Source organism: Saccostrea cucullata, unplaced genomic scaffold, assembly GCF_032062105.1.
Source record: "Saccostrea cucullata isolate Sc308-1 unplaced genomic scaffold, CSIRO_AGI_Scuc_v1 ctg4734, whole genome shotgun sequence".
NCBI lineage: Eukaryota > Metazoa > Mollusca > Bivalvia > Ostreida > Ostreidae > Saccostrea > Saccostrea cuccullata.
This window is the reverse complement of record NW_026930879.1, coordinates 1-26,281: the sequence shown is the minus strand read 5'-3', so window position 1 is coordinate 26,281 and position 26,281 is coordinate 1. Positions and strand designations below refer to the sequence as shown.

Here is a 26,281-nt window from a genome sequence, read left to right as displayed (position 1 = left end):
TTAATAAATTTAAACTATATTAAATGAAAATAAATGCAATTTTTGTACTTTGAACCATTAAAATTGTGAGGGTGGAAAAACCTTAAGAATTCCTCTCTTTCTTTAACGTAAATTGACGAGGTAGTTAACTATATTTTACCTTTTTGTCCTCTCGTTCTGCAAAAAGTATTATTGCATGGTTAATTAAGGGGTAAATGCCATATTCTTTTTTTTAAATGTTCTTTAATTCAATCTATACAAAATAGGTTGAAACTTTTGTGAATCGTTCGATATGACCATATTTCGAAGGACAATATTACTTGTTATTGAGGTACTGAAAACAGGAACGCAACATAGCACTCTGAATCAAATTATCATGTAAACCTGTTGTTAAAAAATTATTTTTGTTTTTCCAAATATCGCAGTGGCAAATCTCTCTAGCCCATTACTGTGAAGCAATATATACCCCTTACCGTCTACCTAACGCATAGACTTGACTCGAGTTTACTGTAGTTTTCAAACGTATTGTTTTTTTTTTTTTGCATTTTAAAGGGTTCATTTCAATTTTTTTAGGAAGTTTCACTTAAAAGTAATACATATATTCATAACACTTTTTTTCTTTGTATCTCTTGTCTAGCTAAAAAAAATTGAAATACCGGTGTGTTATTTGATTGAATAAAGATATTACCTTGACCGATATGAATGACTTGCGAGGGTTGGTCGTAAAGTTCGTGGACAACACTGATAAACATTGAAAAATATATATGAAACTGTTCATTCCGTCCAAAAATCTTACATGTCACTTAAATACTAAAGAACGGCTTCCTTTACTATGTTTTCCGGCTGTTTGCAGAATTTATGGGTCTCTCTTGCTGTTTTTCCGATGTCTAAACAGAATTTTATCACTGCTCCCTGCTGTACTTTTTCTGGAAACGTCCCTTTTTCTAAAATTGCCAATTCTGTATCGTTTATTTTGTAAAATTCCGTGGAAAAGATGGCTTTTACAATATATGCGGTTGACAAAGGTTATAAGAGAATTTTACAAAATAAATGAAATTTATAAAGTGATAAAATAATTATTTATTGATTAAAATTTTGCAGTGCTCTGGGTCACCATCCGAAGTCTAATAAGGAAGCCATAATTGTATTTATAAATTTGAAGTTGAATATAATTCAAAATTTTGTAATTAACACTTAGTAAAGGATTATAAATGCGTTAATAATAATTATCAATGATACTTCTTTTATTTAAAATCTAGCTTGTCCACAAACTTTACGGACAACCCTCGAATTCTTCAGAAATAAAAATGAATGTTAAACACGTGTACTTTGGTCCGTTTTTAAAGATTTTTTTTTCATTCCAGACATTACAAAATGAAATTCGACCATGGTACCACTGTAAGACTAAAGCTGTAATATTTTGAAGTTTTTGAATACATAGAAGTTTGTTTCTAGAAGAGGAAGTCACGATGTATTTCACTGACATTAGATGGCTGACGATGAAAAATAATAATTTCTTTTGCATTGATATCTTGAACAGCATTTAATAAAGTCAATAAGCATACACAAAACATACTCTCCCTCAAACGCTGCCCGTTCTTGTCTCAAATATTTTCAATAGGTAATATCAAGAACTTCTTTTCTCAATTGTATATAAACCACTGTATGTGTTGAATGAGAATAATATGGACATGAAAGTGTAGAAAGGTTAAAACGTGATTCATTCATTCATTGGCCTTCTTTTGCGTCTTCCTTAAAAAGCTGCTTACCTCTCTTTCTTTATCGTGAAACAGATGAGGTTGTTTACTATATATTTTACCTTTTTGTCCTCTCATTCTGCAGAAAATATCACTGATTAAAGTGTAAATGCCATATTCTTTTTTAAAAATGTTCTTTCAATCTACAAGAAATCTTTGTGAAAATAGCTTGAAACTTCTGTGTATCGTTCCATATGACCATATTTCAAAGGTCAATATTACTGGTCATTGAGATATTGATAATGGGAAGCAATGGACACAGCAGTATAAAATATTATCAAATTAACTTGTAAACGTGTTAAAAAATGATTTTTTTTTCAGATATCGCAGTAGCAAATCCCTACACCAGTACTGTGAAGCCATACCCCTTACCGTCACCATAATGCACAGACTTCATAACAATCAGGGGAAAAGTAGTTTCCAAAGGTATTTTGTGCATTTTAAAGGTTTATATTAAACACCCCCTTTTTTTATCTCTTGTCTAAAACAATTTTTGAAATATCGGTATGTTATTTGAGTGAATAAAGATATAATACCTTGGGTGATATAAATTACTTATTCTCCAGAAATAAAAATGAGCGTTAAAGAAGTGTACTTTGTTCCGTTTTTAAAGAATTTTTTTTTCATTTCAGGCATTACAATATAAATAGGACCATGCTACCATTGTAAGACCAAAGCTGTAAGATTTTTTAAGGTTTTGAACACATAGAAATTTGTTTCTAAAAGAGGAAGTCAGGATGTATTTAATTGACATTAGCTGGCTAACGATAAAAATGATTTATTTTACATCGATATATTGAACAGTATTTAATAAAGTCAATACGCATACACAAAACTTATTCTCCTTCTAACGTAGCGCTTTCTTGTATCAAACATTTCCAATTAATGATATCAAGAACTTCTTTATCCGTTGTATAGAAATGGATGTTGAATAAGATATGGACATGAAAGTAAAGAAATGTTAAAACATGATTTATTCATTCATTGGCCTTCTTTTGCGTCTTCCTTAAATAATCGAATTCCTCATTTTTCTTTCTTGTGAAATTGACAATGTTATTAAGTATAGCTGACCTTTTTTTCTTCCTGTTTTACAAAAAATATAAACGGTTTAAGCAGCCCGGTTTAAGGGGGTTGGGGGTTGGGTTGCCACATTCTTTTTCTTCATTTTTTTAATCTACAATAAATCCTTGTTGAAATAGCTTGAAACTTTTATGTGTCGTTCCCCATGACCATATTTCAAAGGTCAATATAACCGATTTTGATATTTAAAACGGGGAACGCAACTTAATCAAATTAATATGTACATGTAAACGTGTTGTTAAGATTTTTTTTTTCAAATATGGCAGTGGTAAATCTCTTGTCCAGTACATGTATTTGGAGCCGCCCACCCCTCTTTACTGTCCTGTAGGTGACACTCGAACTATAAACTTCATAACTACAGTGTATATTTGAAAAACCACAATTCAAAACAGTTTTTAAAAGTAGTCTTTACATTTTAAAGGGTATGTTTCAAATTATACTTCAGCAGTTTAAGTCATTTTTCTTGTAAGTGTTCTAAGATTTTAGAAGAAAGCCAGTTTTTCTTCAATTAAAAATTAAAGCTTGTATCACGAGCCACACGTGATTATTTGTAAAAATATTGACATGAATCAGTTTTACATCAATAGAAAATATAACAATAGGAAATTTAAAGGTATATTAAGGCAACATCGCATTGACAGACAACGCTTTCCAAATCGGTTTTGGAGGAGAGTGTTTTAAATACATTCTTTGGTCTACATTTTCATGCTTACGAATAACAAACTTCCCTTTGGGTTTTGAAAAAAAGGATACAGTTGCTTAAAGTTGGGTTGCTTGAAAAGAAAAAAAAGATGACATCTACTAGTATATAATAATTTGTGAAATGGAGACGGATTGGATACTTATTTATTTTGTTAATTTGGTGTGTGTTTCAGCCGTCTTCAAAGGTAAGTTATTTCTTAATTTAACCATTTCATTGTTGAGAAATGTCGAGAGTACCTTAAAATTTTGATACTATATTTTACCATAATAACAGAAAGATTGAAAAACTATCTTGAGTAATTTTTTCTAATTAACTTATACACTTTTTTGTTTCTAAACTTAATTTTCATTTCTGTTCAGAGAACTTTTTACCACAGAGAAGGTAGATAACATTTTTACACAATTACACTGTCATTTTATTTTACATAGAGTTAGCTACAGAAAGTCTGTTAACTATTTTAAAATACATATAATTATGTGTTATTATCATGATAATTTTTTATTTTCTCAAATGGAGGAATCTTTTATACCGGATTCTCCACCCTAAAAATCATAATCCTTTCAATGTCCAGCTTTTAAAAAATTGGCTCAGGGATGTAAGGATAAAAGATGAGATCGAATAACACTCAATGAAAATTACTTTCAAAAATAAAAAAAAATGGTTGTAACAATTGTTTTTAATTTAATTTACAATAGCAATTGTCCTTTTTACGACTTACGGTGTCAAAACTTGGTTTAAAGTCATTTAGAGTGACAGGGGCGTAAAGGATCGTGGTATTGTGTAAAAGTGGACCAAGTTGAGGCTATTGAAACAAATAATTTCTAATGTATTCTATTCATAAACGTTAAATCAATGAGTGCAACTACATGAATTAGCTTTTGGCAAGCAAAATTGCATGTACATGCATTTTGAAAGTGTATGCACCCAGTATCACCTTCTTATCCCGATTAAAATTGCATTTTTTATTAGATTCTTGTTGAAAAATCAAATTGTATTTAGTATATTATTTGCGTGCGTCGTTCTTATCAGGTATTTATTAATCAATTTTTCACTGACTTTTTTTATTCGATGCATATTAATGAATGCAAGAACATAAATAAATGAACATTGGCATAAATGCAACTTTCCCTTCTCTTGAATTTAATCTTTTGAAACTTCGTTTTTAAAAGACACAATCCACTCTTGGTTCAAGTTTTGCTCACCAAAAGTTATAGACAAGATAATAATGTTATAGATATATAGTCCATCTGCTCATAACTATGTGCAGCATTTATGGTTTAACCTTATTCAATTACAAAGTCATAAAGAATGCGTGTTGAAGACTAAGATCGCTGCACGGCACTGACCTTGTCTGTTTCAGGTTAATGATAAAATTCATTGCTCAGTAATGAGCTCTCATCTTTTTTTTCCAAAAAAGCTACGAAAAGGTTAAATATGCGGACAGACAAAAGACGCATGAAACTCGTTATAACTTTTCCAAATTTTAATGCTAGTGTTTTCAATATCTCCCTTTTATAAGGTTTTTTTAATAATTTATATAACGATCTAGTTTGATACGACCATTAGGGGCTTAAGAAAGGTAGTATGTATGACCATTTATCTTTAATAACAAAAAATACAAAAATGTTACATGACAATGTACCTTCAAAACAAACTCTTGAAAGCCTAACAAATTATTTCATGCAAATTTCAAAATATTTATCCATTGCATTATATGTAATATCCCCGACTCGGGCAACAACTAATTTTAGTTTCAACTAACATATACGCCCTGAATTCAAGTACAGATACTTAATGACTCATTTGTGATGGTCTAAATATCTGTTTTTGATACTACATTTATGAAATGAAATTTTAAAAAAAACCCAGAAGATTGCATTCTACAAATGCTGACAAGAAATTTAAAACTTTGCTACATCAACTTATTTGTCAGTAGTTTCAGTTTAAAAGGGCACAGAGCATCTTCTTTCGTAAGGACTCATCAGAGAGATATAAACATAAATTTGGAAGTAGATGAAAATAAGGTGAAGTGGTCTCATTTGTCATTTAGTGTAGTTGTTAATTGGCAAATTATTTATAGATAATTTTTTTTTTTACCAGATGTGGTATATATAATGGACAAATCTGGGAGTGTGAAGGAGACAGACTTTGATGAATCCGTGGACTTTGTGTACAACGTCACAGAGTACTTAGCAATCGGTTCATCCGACATGCAAGTCAGCATAGTGGTGTTTTCCTCTTCTTATACCGAGGAATTTGATCTTAATGATCATACAACAAAATCAGATCTACTGAATGCCATAAAGAACTTACGTGGCACAAGAACCACAGGGAGAACCTATACTTATGACGCAATTGATTACGTCAGGGAATATTCATTCACGTCTGCAAAAGGAGGAAGAACCGGAGCCAATAGAACGGTTGTGATTTTAACAGATGGACTGTCTAATAATGGAACTCGAACAATAACAGCTGCAGACAACCTTCGGACGGAAGTCGGAGCAGAGGTGTTCGCTATAGGAATAGGATCGACAGTGTCCAAGTCAAATGAAGAATTGAAGGGAATTGCCAACGACCCTGATTCTTATTATGTCCACTATATTGATACCTTCGTCTACCTGTGTAACCTGGTTCCAGCTTTGGTTCCAAAACTTGGTATGTCAATTCACGACTCTTACTACCTGTTAATTCAAAAATAACATTGACTTTTGAAAATAAGAAGATTATGGAATTTGAATCCCACGGATATTGGATGAAGAGAAATGAAAGTTAAAAGTTTTAATTTTCATATAACGTCAGGAACTTAACTTTGTAGCAGTAAAGCTGACTTTGATTTGTTTAAATTTCAGATAGTACCGTGACCCCTACACTACTCGCTGATTGTCCTACCCCACCAACCACAACCCCTGATCCTTCCATTACAACAACAGTACAAACTACTGTTACATCTACAACATCAACTACAGCCTCATCCACAACATCAACTACAGCAATAGCTGATACAACAAGTACGACAATTGCTGATAATTCAGGTATGACAACGACGGTTGATACAACAACAGAAAGAGATACCACTTTAACAACAAAAACAACAGAAACAGCTACACAAACAACAGTACAGACACAAAATACAGGTACAAGAACTCACAAGAATGTTTAAGGTTTAAAAAAAATCTGGATTAAAGACTGTCAACATAAGGGAGCTTCTAATGTATTTTTGACGAAAACGAGTCAAATGCATGATTTATACTTTCAATAATCGTTATTTCCTACCCTACTGTTTCCCAGGTAACAGCGCATCTTCCTCCTCTTCTGAAAGTGGGTCATCAAGTAAGTGAGCATTCTGAAAGAAACAATCTTATATTTGACACAAAATTATAGCAGTTATGACCATGGACTCTCATTTTTTAGGTAACACGGCGGCCATTGCAGCTGGTGCCGTGTTGGGAACACTGGCTGCTGCAGCTACCGTTTTTGCCACAGCTAGTCTTCTACGTCGTTGGTAAGATCTCTTAGACCAGTTTACAGTTACACGGTTATAATACAGAAAGCCGTCTTATTAATTCGTAGAGAATCGACTATTTCTACTTGAATAAAATGTTTATACATATGCAGCTAATTACATATATGCCGAAAAAATCCAATATTATTTCATATTATAGTAAAAAAGAGGATTTTCCTCATAAAGTGGAAGTAAAATTATCACTTTGATTTTTAGGCATCTATCAGTGAAGGAGGATCCAGTGGTCCTAGCTGCAGTCGGCCAGTACCAGCAAGCACCTATAGGGCCTTCCAAGTCTAAGTTTAATATTGCATAATATACTGTACAAAGGCATAAAAATAGTGTACAAGGCAAAGAGGTGCTTGATTTTAGAAGTCAAATTGGTTTTGAACTTGTTATCAACAGATGCAAAAAGTCTGTACGCAATATATATATTTCAAGTATTTCTTTTTATGACATATGTTTGTATATTTTTCAAGTATAATAAATCTGTTTAACGAATGCTGAGCGAACTAAAAGTCACAGTGGATGTGAATACCGGTATGTCAACCATATAGTATGCAAGAATATATGCTTCTCCGCAGATTTCATTTAGTCAGCCTGTAAAATGTCAAATGGAGTTTGTCTGAGGTTCAATTCAAATTTTGGAAGTTCCATCAATGTATTCCCTTACCAAAGTAAAATTATTGCGGCAATATTGCTGCTATATTGCGGCAACACTGCAGCAACACATTTTTGTCACCAGAAACAAGCTTTTTGGGTTAGTGAAATATCACCGCTAGCGGCAACAACTTCTGGGGACATTCTGGCTATACTGCCAGAAAAAAAAAACCTTTCTGGCAGTATTGCCAGAATGTTGCCAGAAGATCTAGGATTACCCATTAGGCATTTGTGAGCATGCTCAGTCATTTACTTCCTCTTTTTAAATAAAATGGTGGGAATTCAAAGGCAAGCATGTTTTCCTTCATTATTGAATGGTATCAAGTTAATTCGAGTTGATAATTGTGTACAATAGGATTAGACATGTAGACTAGTAAGACTGAATAATGTGGAACAGCCAGAAAAAAAGAATTTCAGCAGTTTCCATGGCATGGCCTTTTGAAAGAATTATAGGAATGTCCTTCTCTGGTATATAATTATCAGACTTGGTAAGTCAAAACCATATTCTTTTTTAGATGAATGATTCTATGGAGATAAAATAGGAAAAATTATATGTATTTCAGCTAGTGCTTGTGATGCATGTATACTATACTTGTATGTCTAATCTATATATCATATACCATTGTTGCAGGAAAAGATGAATGCATGTTATCAATTAAATGTATGAACATATATAATTAATTTATTGCATGAATTTGAATACCTGCAAGAAAATCATGATTCTATATATATGTTGGAAATTACAAACAAACTATATATTATACATTATACTGATTGGCAATGGGGAATATGTGATGGGCAGCTAACTAAGTTTATTAGAAAAATAATGCCGAGTTGCTGGACATTTTCACAGTGGCATATGCATATTTTTTATGTACACATTTTTTTATGTGCAAGGATTGATAGATTGGGGGTGCATATTGTTTTTGTCCTGTCTGTTTGTAAACTTTAACCTTCGCCATAAGTGATAACTTTTGAACCAATGAGAGATGGAGACTTCATATATTGTATGCATAGTTCACTTATTAAGTCCTTTCAAATGACACCAAGGTCAATGACCTTGTGACCTTGACTGTGACCTAGATGCTAAAAATAGTTTTTTTTATTGAATATTCACCATAATTTAAAAACCATGAGAAATAGAGACTATATATTTAGTATGCATAATCAACTAATTTAGGTCTTTAAAATGACACCAAGGTCTTTGACAAATAACCTTGGCTGTGACCCATATGCTTAAAATAGATTTTTTGATCCTTCGACATACCGGGGTAACTTTTGAACCATGAAAGATGACAACCTCATATTTGGTATACATTCTCCACTAATTGTGCTCTTTCAAATGACACCAAGGTCAATGACCTTGTGACCTCTGCTGTGATCTTAATGAATTTATATGCTAAAAATAGCCTTTTTAACCCTCCACCATAAATTTTGAACCATACCGGGTAAGAGATAGAGACTTCATATTTAGTATGCATATTTCACTAATTAAGTTCTTTCAAATGACACCAAGATCAATGACCTTATGACTTTGACTGTGACCTATATATGATAAAAATGGGTTTTCAAACTTTGTTGCTGCTTGGGGCATAGTGTTTCAAAAACACATCTTTTTTCAACAAAATTTTTCTATCTTTTCAAAGAATAGCATATTAAGCTTAAGTAGCTATTTCTTACTGACTCTGTAGCTTATCATGCTATTGATTTTTATGTTCCTCATCACAGTTTGTTAATTGCTAGATTGATAGATCATTATTTCTATTAAATACCAATTTATATAGGTATATAGTACTGCAGTGTTGCCCCAATATTGCTGCTGCAAAACCTGAAATAATTAATACATGTTCTGCAATTTCTTTGCAGCAACATTGCCGCAACACCTTTCTGGCAATATTGCGGCAAATCTAATTTACATACGAAAAACGATATTGCCGCAATATTGCTGCAATATACTGCCAGAATGTTGCTACAGTATTGCCGCAATACTTTTCTAATTTACATACGAACCAGAAGTCTCTGTGGAGACTGAAGCTCTACTGGCTTGTACTTCAGGAAAGGAAGAGAAAAGTTGGAAACTGAAACTTTACCACAGCAATAAAAAGAATAATGATCCTTGATTAAGTCTCTTTATGTTCTTAGTGTAGTCTACTTGCATGCCACATTACTTAAACTGTATTTGGAGTAGAATTTTGAGAGTTTTTAACAGAAATTTCTATTTTTAGTAACAACGGCAACACCGTTCATCGAAATCTAAAACCGATACACAGAATTATGTATTTTAGTGTAGTCTACTTGTGTGCCAATTTATATTGAAATCAGACCAAAACTGTAGGAGGAGTAGCATTTTGAAAGAATTTCACAGAAATTTCTATTTTTAGTAACAACGGCAACACCGTTCATGGAAATCAAAAACTGATACACAGAATTATGTATCTTAGTGTAGTGTACTTGTGTGCCAAGTTATATTGAAATCAGACCAAAACTGTAGGAGGAATAGCATTTTGAAAGAATTTCACAGAAATTTCTATTTTTAGTAACAACGGCAACACCGTTCATGGAAATCAAAAACTGATACACAGAATTATGTATCTTAGTGTAGTGTACTTGTGTGCCAAGTTATATTGAAATCAGACCAAAACTGTAGGAGGAGTAGCATTTTGAAAGAATTTCACAGAAATTTCTATTTTTAGTAACAACAGCAACACCGTTCATGGAAATCAAAAACCGATACACAGAATTATGTATCTTAGTGTAGTGTACTTGTGTGCCAAGTTATATTGAAATCAGGCGAAAGCTGTAGGAGGAGTAGCATTTTGAAAGAATTTCACAGAAATTTCTATTTTTAGTAACAACGGCAACACCGTTCATGGAAATCAAAAACCGATACACAGAATTATGTATCTTAGTGTAGTGTACTTGTGTGCCAATGTAATATGTACTGTGGGTTCTCCAGTCATGGAAAAAGAAATATATATAATTTTCCTTACGTTGCCTACGTCAATAATTGATTGGTAAAAATAAACTAAACGAGAATTACGTGGAATAAAATTTACTAAATTTGTACAAGCAATGATTCTCTAATGATTCCTCTAATGTTCCTGAGCTATCCTAGTGCTTTAGCTATCCAAGGTCTGAAATCATTTAATTGAGCTTCCAAAGCTCCCAGACCTTATATCTCAGAGCAGTGTTTCCAAACACCCTCTATAAAACTTATATTATTCCAATAGGTTTGGAACCTAATGTACCCCAAATGGTATGTCTGCAGTATATTGAGACCCGCAAATGAGGCACAATAAATTCCTTACCTTTTTAACACGATCCACGCTGATCAGCGGCCACTGGCAGACTAACTACGAGCATCAGCGCTCGCCAGTATTTATAGTTACCCAAAGACCCTAAGTCATCGTCTTTGTCTTAGTCATTAAAACGTTTAATGTTATATAGCTAATACACTAGGAAGCATCTGATTGACAACTAATTTGCATATAATTAATTTGATCAAGGAAATTTCTACTACATTACCCACGCCTCCGAAACATATGCGTCCCGCATATCACTTAAATAAAACATTTTTTTTTCTTCTTTTACTTTTCAATACACATACTTCAAATTCCAGTAATTATTTACAATGAGTTTTAAAGGTAATGCAATATCTCTTGACATTCCCGCAAAAAAAATAATAATCGAATGAGTCCTATCAATAAACATTTTGCTCAATGTACTTGTTACTCGACAGAACACAAAGTGTCATAAAACACTATTCTTCACTCCAAATAGAAGAATTCCTCTTCTTCGACAGTTTCCACAATGTTCTTTTGGTCATTGGTGTACGTTGACACCACCTTGTGAACTTTTCTTTTCTTAACGTATCTGTCTTTACAACCACAATTGGTTTGCGTAGCTCTCGTGCATGTACTTGTAGATCCAAATGAAAATCTCCCAAGTGGTGTTGGTTTCTCAGGAAGAGAAACAGGGGTCCTTCTCTTGGGTGCAAACACGGGTGCTGGAGCCGTGGCTTTTCGAACTACCCGTCCTTTTTCTTGAGATTTTACTTTGATATCAACACTTGCTTCTTCATTCATGCTTTTGACATCTTGTGAATCTTGTTTGGTTTCATCATGATCTCCAATACATGCATTATTCATCAGTTCACCAGCACCTTTATCACCATCATCATCCTCGCTACTCGAATCATCAGGCTGGGAACTGCTCTCGCTGACACTTAGGTTTTCATGAATTACATCTCCGGGATCTTGTTCAAGCCATGATTCGTCTTCCTCGTCTTTCTTTTCTTCACTTACTTTGATCTTCTCATTTGTTTTATGCTGATCTTCGGTTTGTTCATGGAACTTCCTATTATGACGAATCAAATATAACCTTTTTCTCGAAAAGTTTTCCACACACTTTGCATGGATATCTTCCTCCATTGCAAGCTAGCAAATGTTCCCTCCAGCGACTACCGTCTACTTCGCCATCACACAAGGGGCATTTGTTTTCCTTAGCTTTTGTAATTTTCGTATTTGCCATCTTAGCTGAAATAATAAAGAAATAAAATAGTTACATCTCTATTCTATAAACAAAGCAAACGTAATTATCTCTGCTACTTCTTAGTTTAATAATTCTAAGTTTCATAATCATTTAACCATTTGGGTTTTCTACGAATACGTTTATGGTCATTTTCATCAACCAATTCTTCTACAGAATCTACATTAATTGGGCTTTCATAGTCAATTTCGTCAGACTCGTCTTTATCTATAGATGCTTCGTTGTCAATATCTAAATTTTCAAAGTTTAAAACTTGTTCCTTCTTTTTTCGCATCCTATCACAATGGATGATTTGCCTTTCACCCTTTCTACCACATGCAACGGCATAAAGAACATCGGACCATTGCTCAAGAACCTCGAATGGCCCGCGCCAAAATGAGGTAAGCTTGGGCGAACAACCAATTTTCTTCTGTGGAAAATATACAAACACCTTGTCACCAGGCTTAAATCTTTCCCATGCCATTTTCATGTCATGGTACCTCTTTTGCCGATTCATGGCGGTTTCAATATTTTGACGGACAAAACTATGTGCTCTTTCTAGCCTTTCTCGTAGGATCCAAGCCCAGTGGTTTGGACTTTCTTGCTTCAGGGGTTCTGGCATTTCATAGATTAAGTCCAGAGGTAAAGATGTTTCTCGACCTAACATCAGCATATTAGGTGTTAGTCCTGTAGATTTATGTTCTGCCGATCTGTAGGCCATCATAACATATGGGATTTGTGCATCCCAATCCCTTTGGTTCTCTTGTACAAACGCACTTAACATTGATGTTAAAGTTCTATTAAATCGCTCTACCATCCCATCTGACTGGGGATGGTAGGCAGTTGTGCGTGTTTTCTCAATGTGTAGAAGCTTACACACTTCACCAAACAGCTCACTCTCGAACTGTCGCCCTTGATCGGAATGTATTATTCTGGGTGTTCCAAACCTGGAAATAACCTCTTCTACAATAATTTTTGTGACCGTTTTAAATTCCATATTTGGCATGGGGAATGCCTCTGTCCATTTTGTAAAATAGTCAGAGACTACGAGAATATATCTGTTTCCATTCTCGGTAAGAGGCAATTCTCCAAGGATGTCTGTCGCTATCCGATCCATTGGCATCCCAGATGGCACTAGCTGCATGGGTGCAACCTTTTTCTTATTCGGGTTTTTGCGCCTTGTACATATATCACATCCAGTGACATACTGCCTAACATCTTGTTGTAGACCGGGCCAGTAAAATCGTTGCTGTACTCTGGCCAATGTTTTTTCAACCCCGAGATGTCCAGCTGTCTTTTCGTCATGACAATGCTTTGAAATATTCCTTCTCTCAAAGAGAGGTATCACCTGTTGCAGTTTGACTTCATCTGTCTCCAACACAGTCCACTGTCTACAAACAATTCCATTTACCAATGTTAGTCTGTGCCATTGACTCCAAAGAGATCTGAGGAAATATCCTTTGCATCTAATATCTTCAAAAGCTGGCCTGGTATTTGTTTCAAGCCATGATTTCAAAAGACATATGTCTTTGTCTTGATCTTGCATTTCTTGCACAGACATGTTACCCTCTGATGTCTTATCCTCATGTATCGACCGAATTCTTGCTTTAGGGTGAATAGATTTGCTGACACACGATTCGTTTCCACATTGTTTGCAAGGGATTCTGCTCAGAGCATCCGCATTTCTGTGCAAATTGCCTGCTCTATGTTGAATCTGTATTTCATAGGTAGATAATGTTTCGATCCACCTAGCTATCTGTCCTTCCCCATCTTTCTTATTTAAGAGCCATCTCAAAGAACTGTGGTCGGTGCGTACCACAAAAGGTTACCATATAAGTAGTGTCTAAAATGTTTAACAAAGTTAACAATTGAAAGTAGCTCCTTTCGTGTAACACAATATTTGCGTTCAGCTTTGGTTAGACAGCGACTTGCATAATAGATTACTTTCTCATCCCCATCCTTTACTTGAGACAAAACAGCACCAATTGCTGTGTCACTAGCGTCGGTGTCCAGGATGAAAGGTTTTGAAAAGTCTGGGTGCGCAAGCACAGGGGCTTTCACTAACTTATTTCGTAAAATGTCGAATGACTCTTGACACTCTTCCGACCAAATGTACTTTTTACTCTGCTGGGTCAATGCATGAAGTGGTTTGACTAAAGCAGCGAAGTTGGGTACAAACTTTCTATAGTAGCTACAGAAACCCAAAAAGGATCGCAGCTCCGTGATATTTTGTGGTTGAGGCCAATTTCGGATAGCGTCCGTTTTCTTTGGGTCTGTCGAAATTCCCTGTTCTGAAACCACATGCCCCAAATAGTCAACACTGTTAGCAAACAGTGTACATTTCTTTGCTTTTAGCTTTAACCCTGCTGCTGCCAATTTATCAAACACTTTGGAACATGCCTTCAAAGGATTTGGCGTAGACAATGATGTCATCGAGGTAAATGAGGCAAATGTCCCATTGTAGACCTGCTAAGACAGTCTCCATCAACCTCTCGAAGGTAGCCGGGGCATTACATAGCCCGAATGGCATTACATTGAAATGATACAAGCCATTTCGAGTGACAAATGCCGTCTTGGCTTTATCTTTTGCGTCCATCTCTATTTGCCAGTATCCTGAATGGAGATCGAGTGTCGAGAACCATTTGCATCCCGCTAGCTGATCTAGTGTTTCGTCTATGCGGGGTATAGGATAGGCGTCTTTCTCTGTAATGGCATTGAGGCGCCTATAATCAATGCAAAACCTCGTAGATCCGTCTTTCTTCTTTACTAGGACAACTCGTGAAGCCCAAGGGCTCTTAGACGGTTCAATAACTTTATTTTCTAACATTTCTTGGACATGTTTATCCACCTCTGCATTCATGTGTTCTGGGAGCCTTCTAGGAACTTCTTTGATGGGCTTATGACTTCCTGTATCAATGCTGTGTTTAGTCATAGCAGTTCGTCCCACATCTTTATCGGATTTGGTAAAGATGTGTGCGTATTTACACAAAAGCTGTTTCACCATCTTTGCTTGCCTTTTACTGTGATTTGCTATTGTTTTCTTAAACAATGATGTCATGTGTTCAGGCAAAGTCTCACTGGATTCTGTTTCATTTAATCCACCCTCAAGTATCTCGTCTACTGGTGCCAGTTGTCCAACTGCAGTGCCAACATGTATTGTGATATTTCTTTCAGTTGGGTTAAGCAAACGTATTGGAACACATTTATTTCCTTTCACTAAGGTCCTTCCTACCAAACCTCTATCAGAATTTAAATATGAGCAGGAGGGTTCTACAACACCAAATTCTGAACCAAATTCTTGGTTTTCTGGAACAATGACCTTCCCAGTGGTGACTATTTCACTCTTTGAAGGAAGTGACAACGTTTCTGATGTAACGATTCTGAAACAACCTATTGTACCTTCAAATTTCAAACAATGAGTTTCATCTCCCAGAATAAGTGTCTTATCGTATAGATTGATTACACCTTTGTTATTCTGCAAACAGTCAAGACCCAAAATCGCATCTACATTAATGTCTGCAATTAAAGATGTTTTGTATATGATTTTCTTCCGAAATTTGAACTTAATAAGTGTCTTCCCCAAAATACTCAAAGGAGTACCTGTAGCTGACAAGATATTTAAGTCCGTTTCAGCCAACTCTATCTTCTTATCACGGTTTATGACTTCAAATACCTTTTGTGATAGAAGAGTTACTGTTGCTCCTGTATCTACTAATGTTGTAATCGGAACATTATTAGCAGTCCCCAAGACGTACATGCCTGGTTCGTTAACTTTTCTCTGTACTCCAATACTACCTTTCTTGATTTGTCTCCTGTTTTCTGACGCTAATTGTTTTGCAGTGCCTTCTTTAGTGTAACCATTTTTCTTTAGTCCTCCCGGTGGTCCAGAACCAAACTCTCCGAAACTATCTTTCCCTTTCTCTACATTCTGCAACCTACAATTTCTCTTGAAGTGCCCAGGTTTTCCACAATTAAAACACTTTTTAGTAGTTGCATTACTTGATTTCTGATTGAACTGTCGTGAGGTATACGAAGGAAATTCCTTGTTTGGGAACTTTTGTTGCCCATGCTTTATCTTGTCAACATCTTTTTGAAGACTCAGAAGCATATCTTTCATAGATTTCCTCACTTCTTCCAGAGTATCCGAGTTGGTTTTAACTGGTGGTTTTTCACTGCCTATCTCTCTAGCAAAAGCATCACTATGCTTTTTGCGCTCTGCACCTATGAAAGCATCAAGTTCCACCGCGTGCCTTATAGCAACGTTCAGACTTCCTGGTCTTGATTGTTTTATTCTAAGACGCATGTCAAAGCTTGTTAGAGCATCTATGAAATACTCTTTGGCTAGTGTTTCACACAAGTCCCCTGAGGCCGTCGGATATGCAAGACGTGTTAGGCGTCTGATGTCTTGTCCAAACTGGGGTATAGTTTCTGTTGCTTTTTGACGCCTCTCTTTTAGTTGGGCTCTGTAGAGTTCCGTTTGATTGACAGGAGAAAAACGCTCCTCCAGAGATTTTGACAATTCTTGGAAGTTCATTTGTAACCTATCTGGAAGGTTTCCAAGCACACCTTGGGCTTGTCCGCGTAGGGATACTGCCAAATACATTCCCTTCTCTTCCTCTGACCACTTGTTTAATGATGCACAAGCATTAAAATGGGACCTGTAGTCTAACCATGACGTTGTTCCGTCATATGTAGCAGGTTTTAAGCTGCTTAGTTTGTTAGCCCTGTATCCTGGCCCTTCTTCAAAACCATGCCTCTGAAATCGTCCATCCTGGCTTCTCCGCAATGTAATGTTACCTGCCTCCCTGAATGGTGTTTCAAGATATATGCCAGAATTCCGTGAACTATCGTCTTTTCTTTCATTTGAGGCAGAAGCGGATCTGAAAGAATTTTCTACACCAGCATTAAACCTTACTTTGGGTTTGGCACCTCAACGATCTTCTTCATGTTTTGATTCCTTTTGTTCCGAAGCGCAAATTCCAGAATCTCTAACGGAGTAGATATCTTTTGATGTTCCTTTTGTTGAAGTAAAATACTTTCATTAGAAAGCGCCTTTACTTGCTCTTCCAAATAGCTTATCTCTTTATCTAGCGTATCTTCCATGACTTTGACCTAAACGTTTTCTACCTTAAGACTTTAAAACACGTTTGAAACTTACAGTTTTAAACTTAATGCTATCTCTTACTATTAAACACAAATGAATAAAAAAAAAATGGGATATGTACTTCAAATGGTTTGTCTGCAGCAATTTGAGACCCGCATATGAAGTACACTCCCGTCCTTAAAAGTTAAGCTCAAAATAACAACAAAAATTTGCTTCTCTTTTGTTTAGATCATCCCACCGCTGCCACCAAATTTTGTAATATGTACTGTGGGTTCTCCAGTCATGGAGAAAGAAATATATATAATTTTCCTTACGTTGCCTACGTCAATAATTGATTGGTAAAAATAAACTAAACGAGAATTACGTGGAATAAAATTTACTAAATTTGTACAAGCAATGATTCTCTAATGATTCCTCTAATGTTCCTGAGCTATCCTAGTGCTTTAGCTATCCAAGGTCTGAAATCATTTAATTGAGCTTCCAAAGCTCCCAGACCTTATATCTCAGAGCAGTGTTTCCAAACACCCTCTATAAAACTTATATTATTCCAATAGGTTTGGAACCTAATGTACCCCAAATGGTATGTCTGCAGTATATTGAGACCCGCAAATGAGGCACAATAAATTCCTTACCTTTTTAACACGATCCACGCTGATCAGCGGCCACTGGCAGACTAACTACGAGCATCAGCGCTCGCCATTATTTATAGTTACCCAAAGACCCTAAGTCATCGTCTTTGTCTTAGTCATTAAAACGTTTAATGTTATATAGCTAATACACTAGGAAGCATCTGATTGACAACTAATTTGCATATAATTAATTTGATCAAGGAAATTTCTACTACACCAAGTTATATTGAAATCAGACCATAACTGTAGGAGGAGTAGCATTTTGAAAGAATTTCACAGAAATTTCTATTTTTAGTAACAACGGCAACACCGTTAATGGAAATCAAAAACCGATAAACAGAATTATGTATCTTAGTGTAGTCTACTTGTGTGCCAAGTTATATTGAAATCAGACCAAAACTGTAGGAGGAGTAGCATTTTGAAAAATTGTTTACAGACAGACAGACAGACGGACAGACAGACAGACAGACGGACGGACGACGGACGCATTACTATCGCATAAGCTCTTCTGGTCTCTGACCAGTAGAGCTAAAAACGATATTACCGCAATATTGCTGCAATGTATTGCCAGAATGTTGCTGCAATATTGCGGCAATAATGCCAGAAGATGTTGCCAGAAGGTGAGTATTTTGGTAAGGGTTTTCGATACTTTTCACTCTAGCATATGTGATGAAAAAATTAACATAAATTGAAAATTTTCAAATTCTAGCTATTTTTAATCATTTTATTCCAACACGAAGAAAGTTCATAGCTTTTTACTCACTGTCTGACTGCTGTACCGGTATTACCCCTGAGCATTTAAAGTAACTAAGTTAAATTTTCTTTCAAATAATCACACCTATTGTATGCATTCCTTTATTGGATAATTTTTTTTAAAAAAAATCTAATATCTTTTCATGAAAACATTCAAAAACAATACAATAAATGAGGATAACGTACAACATTAGAGTTCACACGTCCATTCAAACAATACAAATCAGGAGCAGAGCTAACACGGACCTCCAAAACATCAGAGGTTGGATCGGGTGCCAATGCAACAAAACCTTCTGAAAACTTAAACATTTCATCATATTTATTTTATGCACAATCCATGTTCAACAGTGCTTATTTTTTTCGGGAAATTCTAAAATTATAGAACCTTGCTCAATTTAAAATTTAAAATGCATCCCAAATCCAAAACTATGAAGTCAATCCACTGTCCTGTGGGTGATACAGAACGCATATATTACATGACGATCAGAAAAAAGCCTCAGTACATTAATTACCAAAAGTAGTTTTTGCAACTTTAGAGGGTTTATTATACAAATACTGCATGTAGTTACACTCAACTACATGCAATATTTATCATATTATACTGAATGTTTGATACAAATACATATAACAGTGAACCGTGCGCATAAATTCTGCGCAGTCGCTATTTCTTGGAATATCACCCGTCGTCAAGCAATGTTGACTGTTGCTACGCTGGAGGGCGTGGCTTCATTATTCACCGGGTAAAAGTGTTTTTTAACAAATGTTTCTCGACCAATCAGATTCAACTAATTTACATGAAAGTACAATATTTTAAATTATTGTATGAAGTCAGACTTAACATATACACTAATTTTATATTCCTTGCAAATAAATACAAAAAAGACAATTTTCTTCAAAATACGAGTAAAAATATACATGTTTAAAGATTTATACTTAACTAATATTAACATGAATCAGTTTTTCAGCAATATAACTGAAACAATAGGGAAATCAAAGGATATTTAAGAAAAAATTACTTTAAGGATCAACAAATTTAATTATAATCGGTTTAGAAAGGTCGTATATATATGTGCTTTCAAATACATTTCTTTGGATCTAAATATTCATGCTGAAAGCAAATGCAAGACAAATGTTCTTTTGCATTTAGAAAAAAATGTTGCAATTGCTAAAAGTTTATTTTCTTGAATAAAGGAAAGATGACATCCGTGTAATACATTGTAAAATGGAAACTGATTGGATACTAATTTATTTCGTTAATTTGGTGTGTGTTTCAGCTGTCTTCAAAGGCAAGTTTATTTCTTAATTTAACCATCTCTTGATTGTTAATACACATTTTCAGAATAATGTTTTTATACTGTAATAATTTAAAAAGATTGGGAGGGGGTTGTCACTCGCTCATTAACATTCACACTCATCTGTTTCCACTTCAATTTGAAATAAGCAATATCCTTTTAATCAGAGAACTTTTGTACTGCAGAAAACATATAGGGGATAGGGTGGGTGAATAACCCTTATTATGTTATAATAAATATCTTTGTATTATTTAAATATACAATTAATAAAAGTAAATTTTTGAATTAGTTTTTTTTAAATTATATTTTTGTTGATATCTTTAATTTTGATAATAAGAAGGGAAGAAAGAGATTCTTTGCATTAATGCAACTTACTAGTAATCAGACTTGATGATGTCCATCTTTCAAAGTTAGACTCAAGTTTGACTCAATGATTTTAATCCTTCTCTCTTTTTTTATCCGACAAAAATATAGAAATATACAACTTGAAACTGGATAGATTTTAATAAAAATGACTGAACGGATTGATCTTAATTTATTTTTCTTCAACTCAAAAAGCTATGCAAGTATAAATTATCATTTTACGATACTTCATATTTCAAAACTTGGTTTAAAGTCATTTAAAGTAATCAAGACCATATATTGTGTTATAATGAACCAAAGGTAAAGTCATAGAACAATCAATTTCTAGAGTAGTCTGTTTTCAGACGTTAAATCGCTCAATTCAATACAGTGAATCATTTTGGCAAACAAATTGCATATACATGCATTAAAAAGTGTACGCACCCTAAATCACCTGCTAATCCTAATTTAAATGTTATTGCATGCATAGACATCTGGCCTGGGGGCCATGAAACATACACCAACTCACTTTTGATCTAAGTCTCAATTAATAACGAAAGCTAGACCGAGTTCAAAAGTGAGCTCGTCTAAGTTTTATGGTCCCAAGGCCAGTTCTTTAATAAATTAAGTTGCATTCAGTCTTCAAGTGTGCCATTTTTATTAATCGACACTAAATTTCTTTGATGTATTTTGATGAATGCAAGACATGAGTAAAGACGTTATCGAATCCTGATTAAAACAAAACCATCACATGAGGAAAATCATGACATTCACAAAAGAACACTGAACATAATGACATATACATGAGGAGAATCATGACATTCACATGAGGAAAATCATGACATTCACATAATGATATATACACGGGGAAAATCATGACATTCACATGAGGAAAATCATGACATTCACAAAAGAACACTGAACATAATGACATATACATGAGGAGAATCATGTCATTCACTTGAGGAAATCATGACATCCATATGAGAAAAATCATGACATTCACCTTGTCAACTGATCATGGGTCGAAGTCATACCACAAACCACCTTCATTTCAAGTCTTTGTCCATTACAAAATTATTGTCCAGACAAAGATGAAAATACCTCCAATTACTTATTACAACGTAAGTGCAATAATAATTTTTGAAATTTTCCAATAAAAAAAGGTAGAGAAGAACCTTTTGCAAATGACTTTGTCTGTTTCAGATAAATGATACCCATACTCTTTGGTCAGTAATAAAGTCTTAGTTTTTTTTTCCAACAGACGTAAAGGGTTACAGTTGCAGGCATACAAGAGGAATGTCAAAATCATTATAACCTCGCCCATTTAATGCTTTCAATGTCGCCCTCCTTTAATATTTTAATAATCTATTTATTAAGCTGCTTATGGTGTTTGTGTATCACACCTTTTTCGTTACTCAACAGTTTGCTCTAAATATGATTTTTTTTAAACCGAGGCACACTTCTCACAGATAAGTTGATGATAGGGGGATTTTTACAACCTTGTAAGCATTTCGTAAATTCTATGGTCGTTATAACCAATCGATGAATCTTATTTTGGCTGACCTAATGTTATGCTTTTGTCTTTATTTAGATTTGACAACGAAATGCATCCTTGATCAATTCAAAGAGCTTACAAATGAACACTCCTTGGCACCTGATCCCACCTCTTAAGTTTGGGGGGTGGGGGGGGGGGTGGGAGTGTCTTATTATTTTAATTAAATAGACAAATGAGTATTCTGTAGCTAAATGTTTATTTATCGGTATAAAACTAAGTCAAAATAAGACCCACCGATTTGTTGCAATAGCAAACAAGATGATTGATTTTGCGTTATGCTGACTATAAACGAGATTGTTATAAACCATGTAACATAAACTTCTTTGTTAAGAGTTGTTCCCGTTAAACAATAGATCGTACTCACACGCTTCGCATAGAGCAACATAACACTATGTGTCCAGCAGGGCTATAAGTAAATGAGAGGACAAACATGAACATTTGGTAGGATTTTGTTTTAAGTAATCAATTTCTTATACCATTCCCCTTTCTTTTTTACGTAGCAAAGACGTGGTCTATTCTATAAGCACTGAGACAAGAATAAAAGTCCATTAATCTCACACAAAAATTTTATTTTTTGATTTTTTTTAAAACAGATGTAGTCTACATAATGGACAAATCTGGGAGTGTGAAGGAGACAGACTTTGATGAATCCGTGGACTTTGTGTACAACGTCACAGAGTACTTAGCAATCGGATCATCCGACATGCAAGTCAGTATAGTGGTGTTTTCCTCTTCTTATACCGAGGAATTTGATCTTAATGATCATACAGCAAAATCAGACCTACTGAATGCCATAAAGAACTTACGTGGCACAAGAACCACAGGGAGAACCTATACGTATGACGCAATTGATTACGTCAGAGAATATTCGTTCAGGTCTGAAAAAGGGGGAAGAAGTGGAGCCAGTAGAACAGTTGTGATTCTAACAGATGGATTGTCCAATAGCAAAAGTCGAACAATTACAGCTGCAGACAACCTTCGGACCGAATTAGGTGCAGAGGTGTTCGCTATAGGAATTGGGTCAACAGTGTCAAGGTCAAATGAAGAATTGAAGGGAATTGCCAATGACCCTGATTCTTATTATGTCCAACTCGTATATTGATACCTTTGTCTATCTTTGTAACTCGTTTCAGCTTTGGTTCCAAAACTTGGTATGTCAATACACGACTTTTGCTACCTGTTAATTCAAAGAGAGATAGACAAGTTTAAATTGATAAGTTTTACTCACCGTTTGCAGCTAAGTGTAAAGTTTCACGTTACGTCACTGTTTAGTTGACACCTGAGCGCATGGTAAATTGTACACGCCTCCTAACGGCAAGCTTTACGATCTTCTTATCTCTGATTGGTTGCTCGTGCAACAGACTATTTCTATTTCAATGTTGATAATTTGAATTGACCATTGAATTGTTTACGCTGGATGCATCTGACGAAAAAGATCGTGACGAAACGTGAAACTTTACAGTTAGCTGCAAACAATAGTAATGTAACAATAACATTGAGTTATAAGTTTAAGAAGATTAAATGAATCTTGAATTTTGATATTACTTGAGGGAACTTAACTTTCTAACGGAGCTGACTTTTTTCAGACAATACCGTGACCCCTACCTTACTCGCTGATTGTCCTACCCCGCCAGCCACAACCCCTGACCCCTCGCTTACAACATCTGTAAAAGCTACTGTTACATCTACAACATCAACTACAACAATTACAACAAGTACGACAACAATTGCTGATACAACAACAGAAAGAGATACCACTATAACATTACAAACAACAGAAACAACAGTACAGACACAAAATATAGGTATAAAAATTCACGTGTTTTCACAACTGCGGATAGTTGATGGAGGTTGTTAAAATCTGGATTTTTGTCGGTATTTGGTATCACACAATATATTCTTTTTTAAAGAAAACTCTATTATAACCCTTAATTCTTACCTTACTGTTTTCTCAGGTAACAGTTCATATTCCTCTTCTGTTGGAAGTGGATCAAGTAAGTGTGCATTCTAGAAGTTAAAAAATTTCGTCATATTATTTCTACCGCAGAATTACAGACCAACGTTAACCATGTTTTTATGTTTTAGGTAACACGGCGGCCATTGCAGCAGGTGCCGTTTTGGGAACCCTAGCAGCTGCAGCTACCATTACTGCCGCAACTAGTCTTCTACGTCGATGGTATGCCATTTCATTTGCGAAGAGTAGTTATTTTTCTTAATGGAAGTTGTGTTATATCTTCAGGGAGCAGTCCCGTCTGTATGCATGCAAAATGTTGTTTAAAAATGGATAATAAAATGAAATATTTTTGTGTTATCGTTTACAAAAAAATATTGTTCTTATAATTATTACTTGTTGTTTCTAGGCATCTACCTATGAAGGAAGACCCAGTGGTCCTAGCTGCAGTCGAACAGTACCAACAAGCACCTATAGGACCCTCCAAGCCCATATTCAATATTACATAACATTTCAAATTTAATTTGGATTAAAAAGATATAAAGTGTTGCTTGATTTCAAAGGTTTTTTAAATGAATTGATTTGGATTGTTACAGACCTTTACGCAATGCATACATATTTTCCAAGCTAAATAAAAAAACGGTGGCTTGCTGTTTGAGCAACTCACCCTTTCGTTGATTTTTTTTTTGTTTACTTGCATGTACAAATTCTTATTTCACGGGATGTATGTATCAGTAATTCTCTTTTTATACAATAAATATGCATTCTAGCTGACAATGATCAAACTAAACTGGTATACTTTGCTAATGCTGTGAATGAAGAGCTAAGTACGTCATTCAAAGATCCTTATCAAAGAGGGGGAGGTCAAAATCGTCTTCATTTTTTTTTAAACTTTGACATAAACTATGTCAAATGCAACATTACTGATAATCGAAAATCAAAATTCACGCTCACATTGATCACTGTTGATAGTATACATGTAACAGTAGGAGCCGCTGCAATCTTGACTCAAAGTTAATTGAATCACTAGAAGGATGAAGGATTTTGAAATATTTTTTCACATTTGTAGACGAGACAGATTGTCAGAAAGTAATAGATAATATGAATTGGGCCAAAATAAAATTATAGTTTGTTTGGAATTGCCTCCCGCCTCTCTGAAATCCCCCCTCCTGAAAAAATTTTATTGACCAAAAGTAAAAAATTTTTTTTTTAAATAATTTTTTTTGTCCATTACATGTATCACATTCACCATACAAAACACTGAAATATAGTCTCAGATCCATGTAAAATTAGATTTTTTTTTATGGAGATGCTTTTTTTAAGTCAGAAAAATGTTTTTACTGTTTCTGAGATTTTTATTAAAAATTAAAATTATTTAAATTTAAAAAAAAAAATAATTTCCCTCCCTCCCTCCTGTGTCTGAAACCCTTCAGGGGGCAATTCCCAAAAAAACATTTTTTTAAGGATGGCCTTGGATTTAAATTTTTTTAAAAAATGAAGTTTATAACTGCAATGGTGTATGCCAATCATGCAATTGAGTAATGCACACTAGTGTGTTATAAAAATTTGTTTGCACACATCGTTGCAGTCTTTCAAAGAAAGATAATTCAAAACTTTGTGTAAGAGCTACATTTTATCAATCAAGCCGTAGTTGAATCATATTTTGCAAATTGCCTACAGAACAACATAGTAAAAAATAATTGCCAACAGTTATTATGCAATGCTGTATTTTTCCAATTCTTCACAATATTTAAACCAATTTGGATTTATAAACGTTTGTACCTTAATATGTTTTATGTACATGTAGTTTAGTACTTCATAAAAACATGTCTGGGTGAAAAGCATCACCATATCCTCTTTGTAATTGTAAACTGAAATTAGTTTTCATAGTACAGCTGCAAGCATCCCCCGATCTTACATACAGAAATATTTAATATTTCTCCTCTTGATTTCAAATAAAGCTCATCTGAATCTTGAGCAATGAAGTTATACAGAATTTCTTTCAAAGTAATGTCTTCCTTATTTATCTTCGAAAATGTTTCCAATTGTTATGAACACAATCATTAAAAATACTTCATTCTCTAAAAACAAAACCTGAAATATTTTCATATTCAATTGTTTTGTCTGCCAAGTATAAAAATCTCTTTTTTGGCAAAATTTTTCGAAGCAATCTACCTTGCTAATATCTTTCAGTTTACAAGCATTTCAATTATAGTATAATAAAATAAATCACAAAGAATATATAGTTTTTACCAGTTTATTCCATTTGAGTTATCATAAAAATGAGACAATACTGTGAAATTCTGGCCTTCTTGTATCCCCGATCCATGCTCTGTTTTATACCAAATCTGATACCAAAAATGATTCTTTTGTCCTTTATCTATGAGTCACATAAAAACAAATGATATTGCAAATGCTTCTTATATTTTTTAAAAAGTACAAAA

General features: G+C 34.5%; 2 protein-coding genes across 2 annotated transcripts; both read left to right on the top strand.

Annotated features, from left to right (window-relative positions):
* The first annotated feature begins 5,633 nt into the window (after nt 1-5,633).
* On the top strand, nt 5,634-7,357 carry LOC134230425 (uncharacterized). Its single transcript, XM_062712254.1, has 5 exons — nt 5,634-6,174; nt 6,369-6,653; nt 6,808-6,849; nt 6,931-7,021; nt 7,238-7,357. The coding sequence occupies exons 1-5, from the start codon at nt 5,634-5,636 to the stop codon at nt 7,335-7,337; spliced, it is 1,059 nt and encodes a 352-aa protein (XP_062568238.1). The 3' UTR covers nt 7,338-7,357.
* A 12,559-nt stretch (nt 7,358-19,916) lies between these two features.
* LOC134230429 (collagen alpha-1(XIV) chain-like) lies at nt 19,917-23,928 on the top strand. Its single transcript, XM_062712257.1, is given in 4 exon segments — nt 19,917-19,980; nt 22,480-23,037; nt 23,473-23,691; nt 23,842-23,928. Coding segments are annotated over 4 exon segments (897 nt in total). The 3' UTR covers nt 23,898-23,928.
* Nucleotides 23,929-26,281: the final 2,353 nt, after the last annotated feature.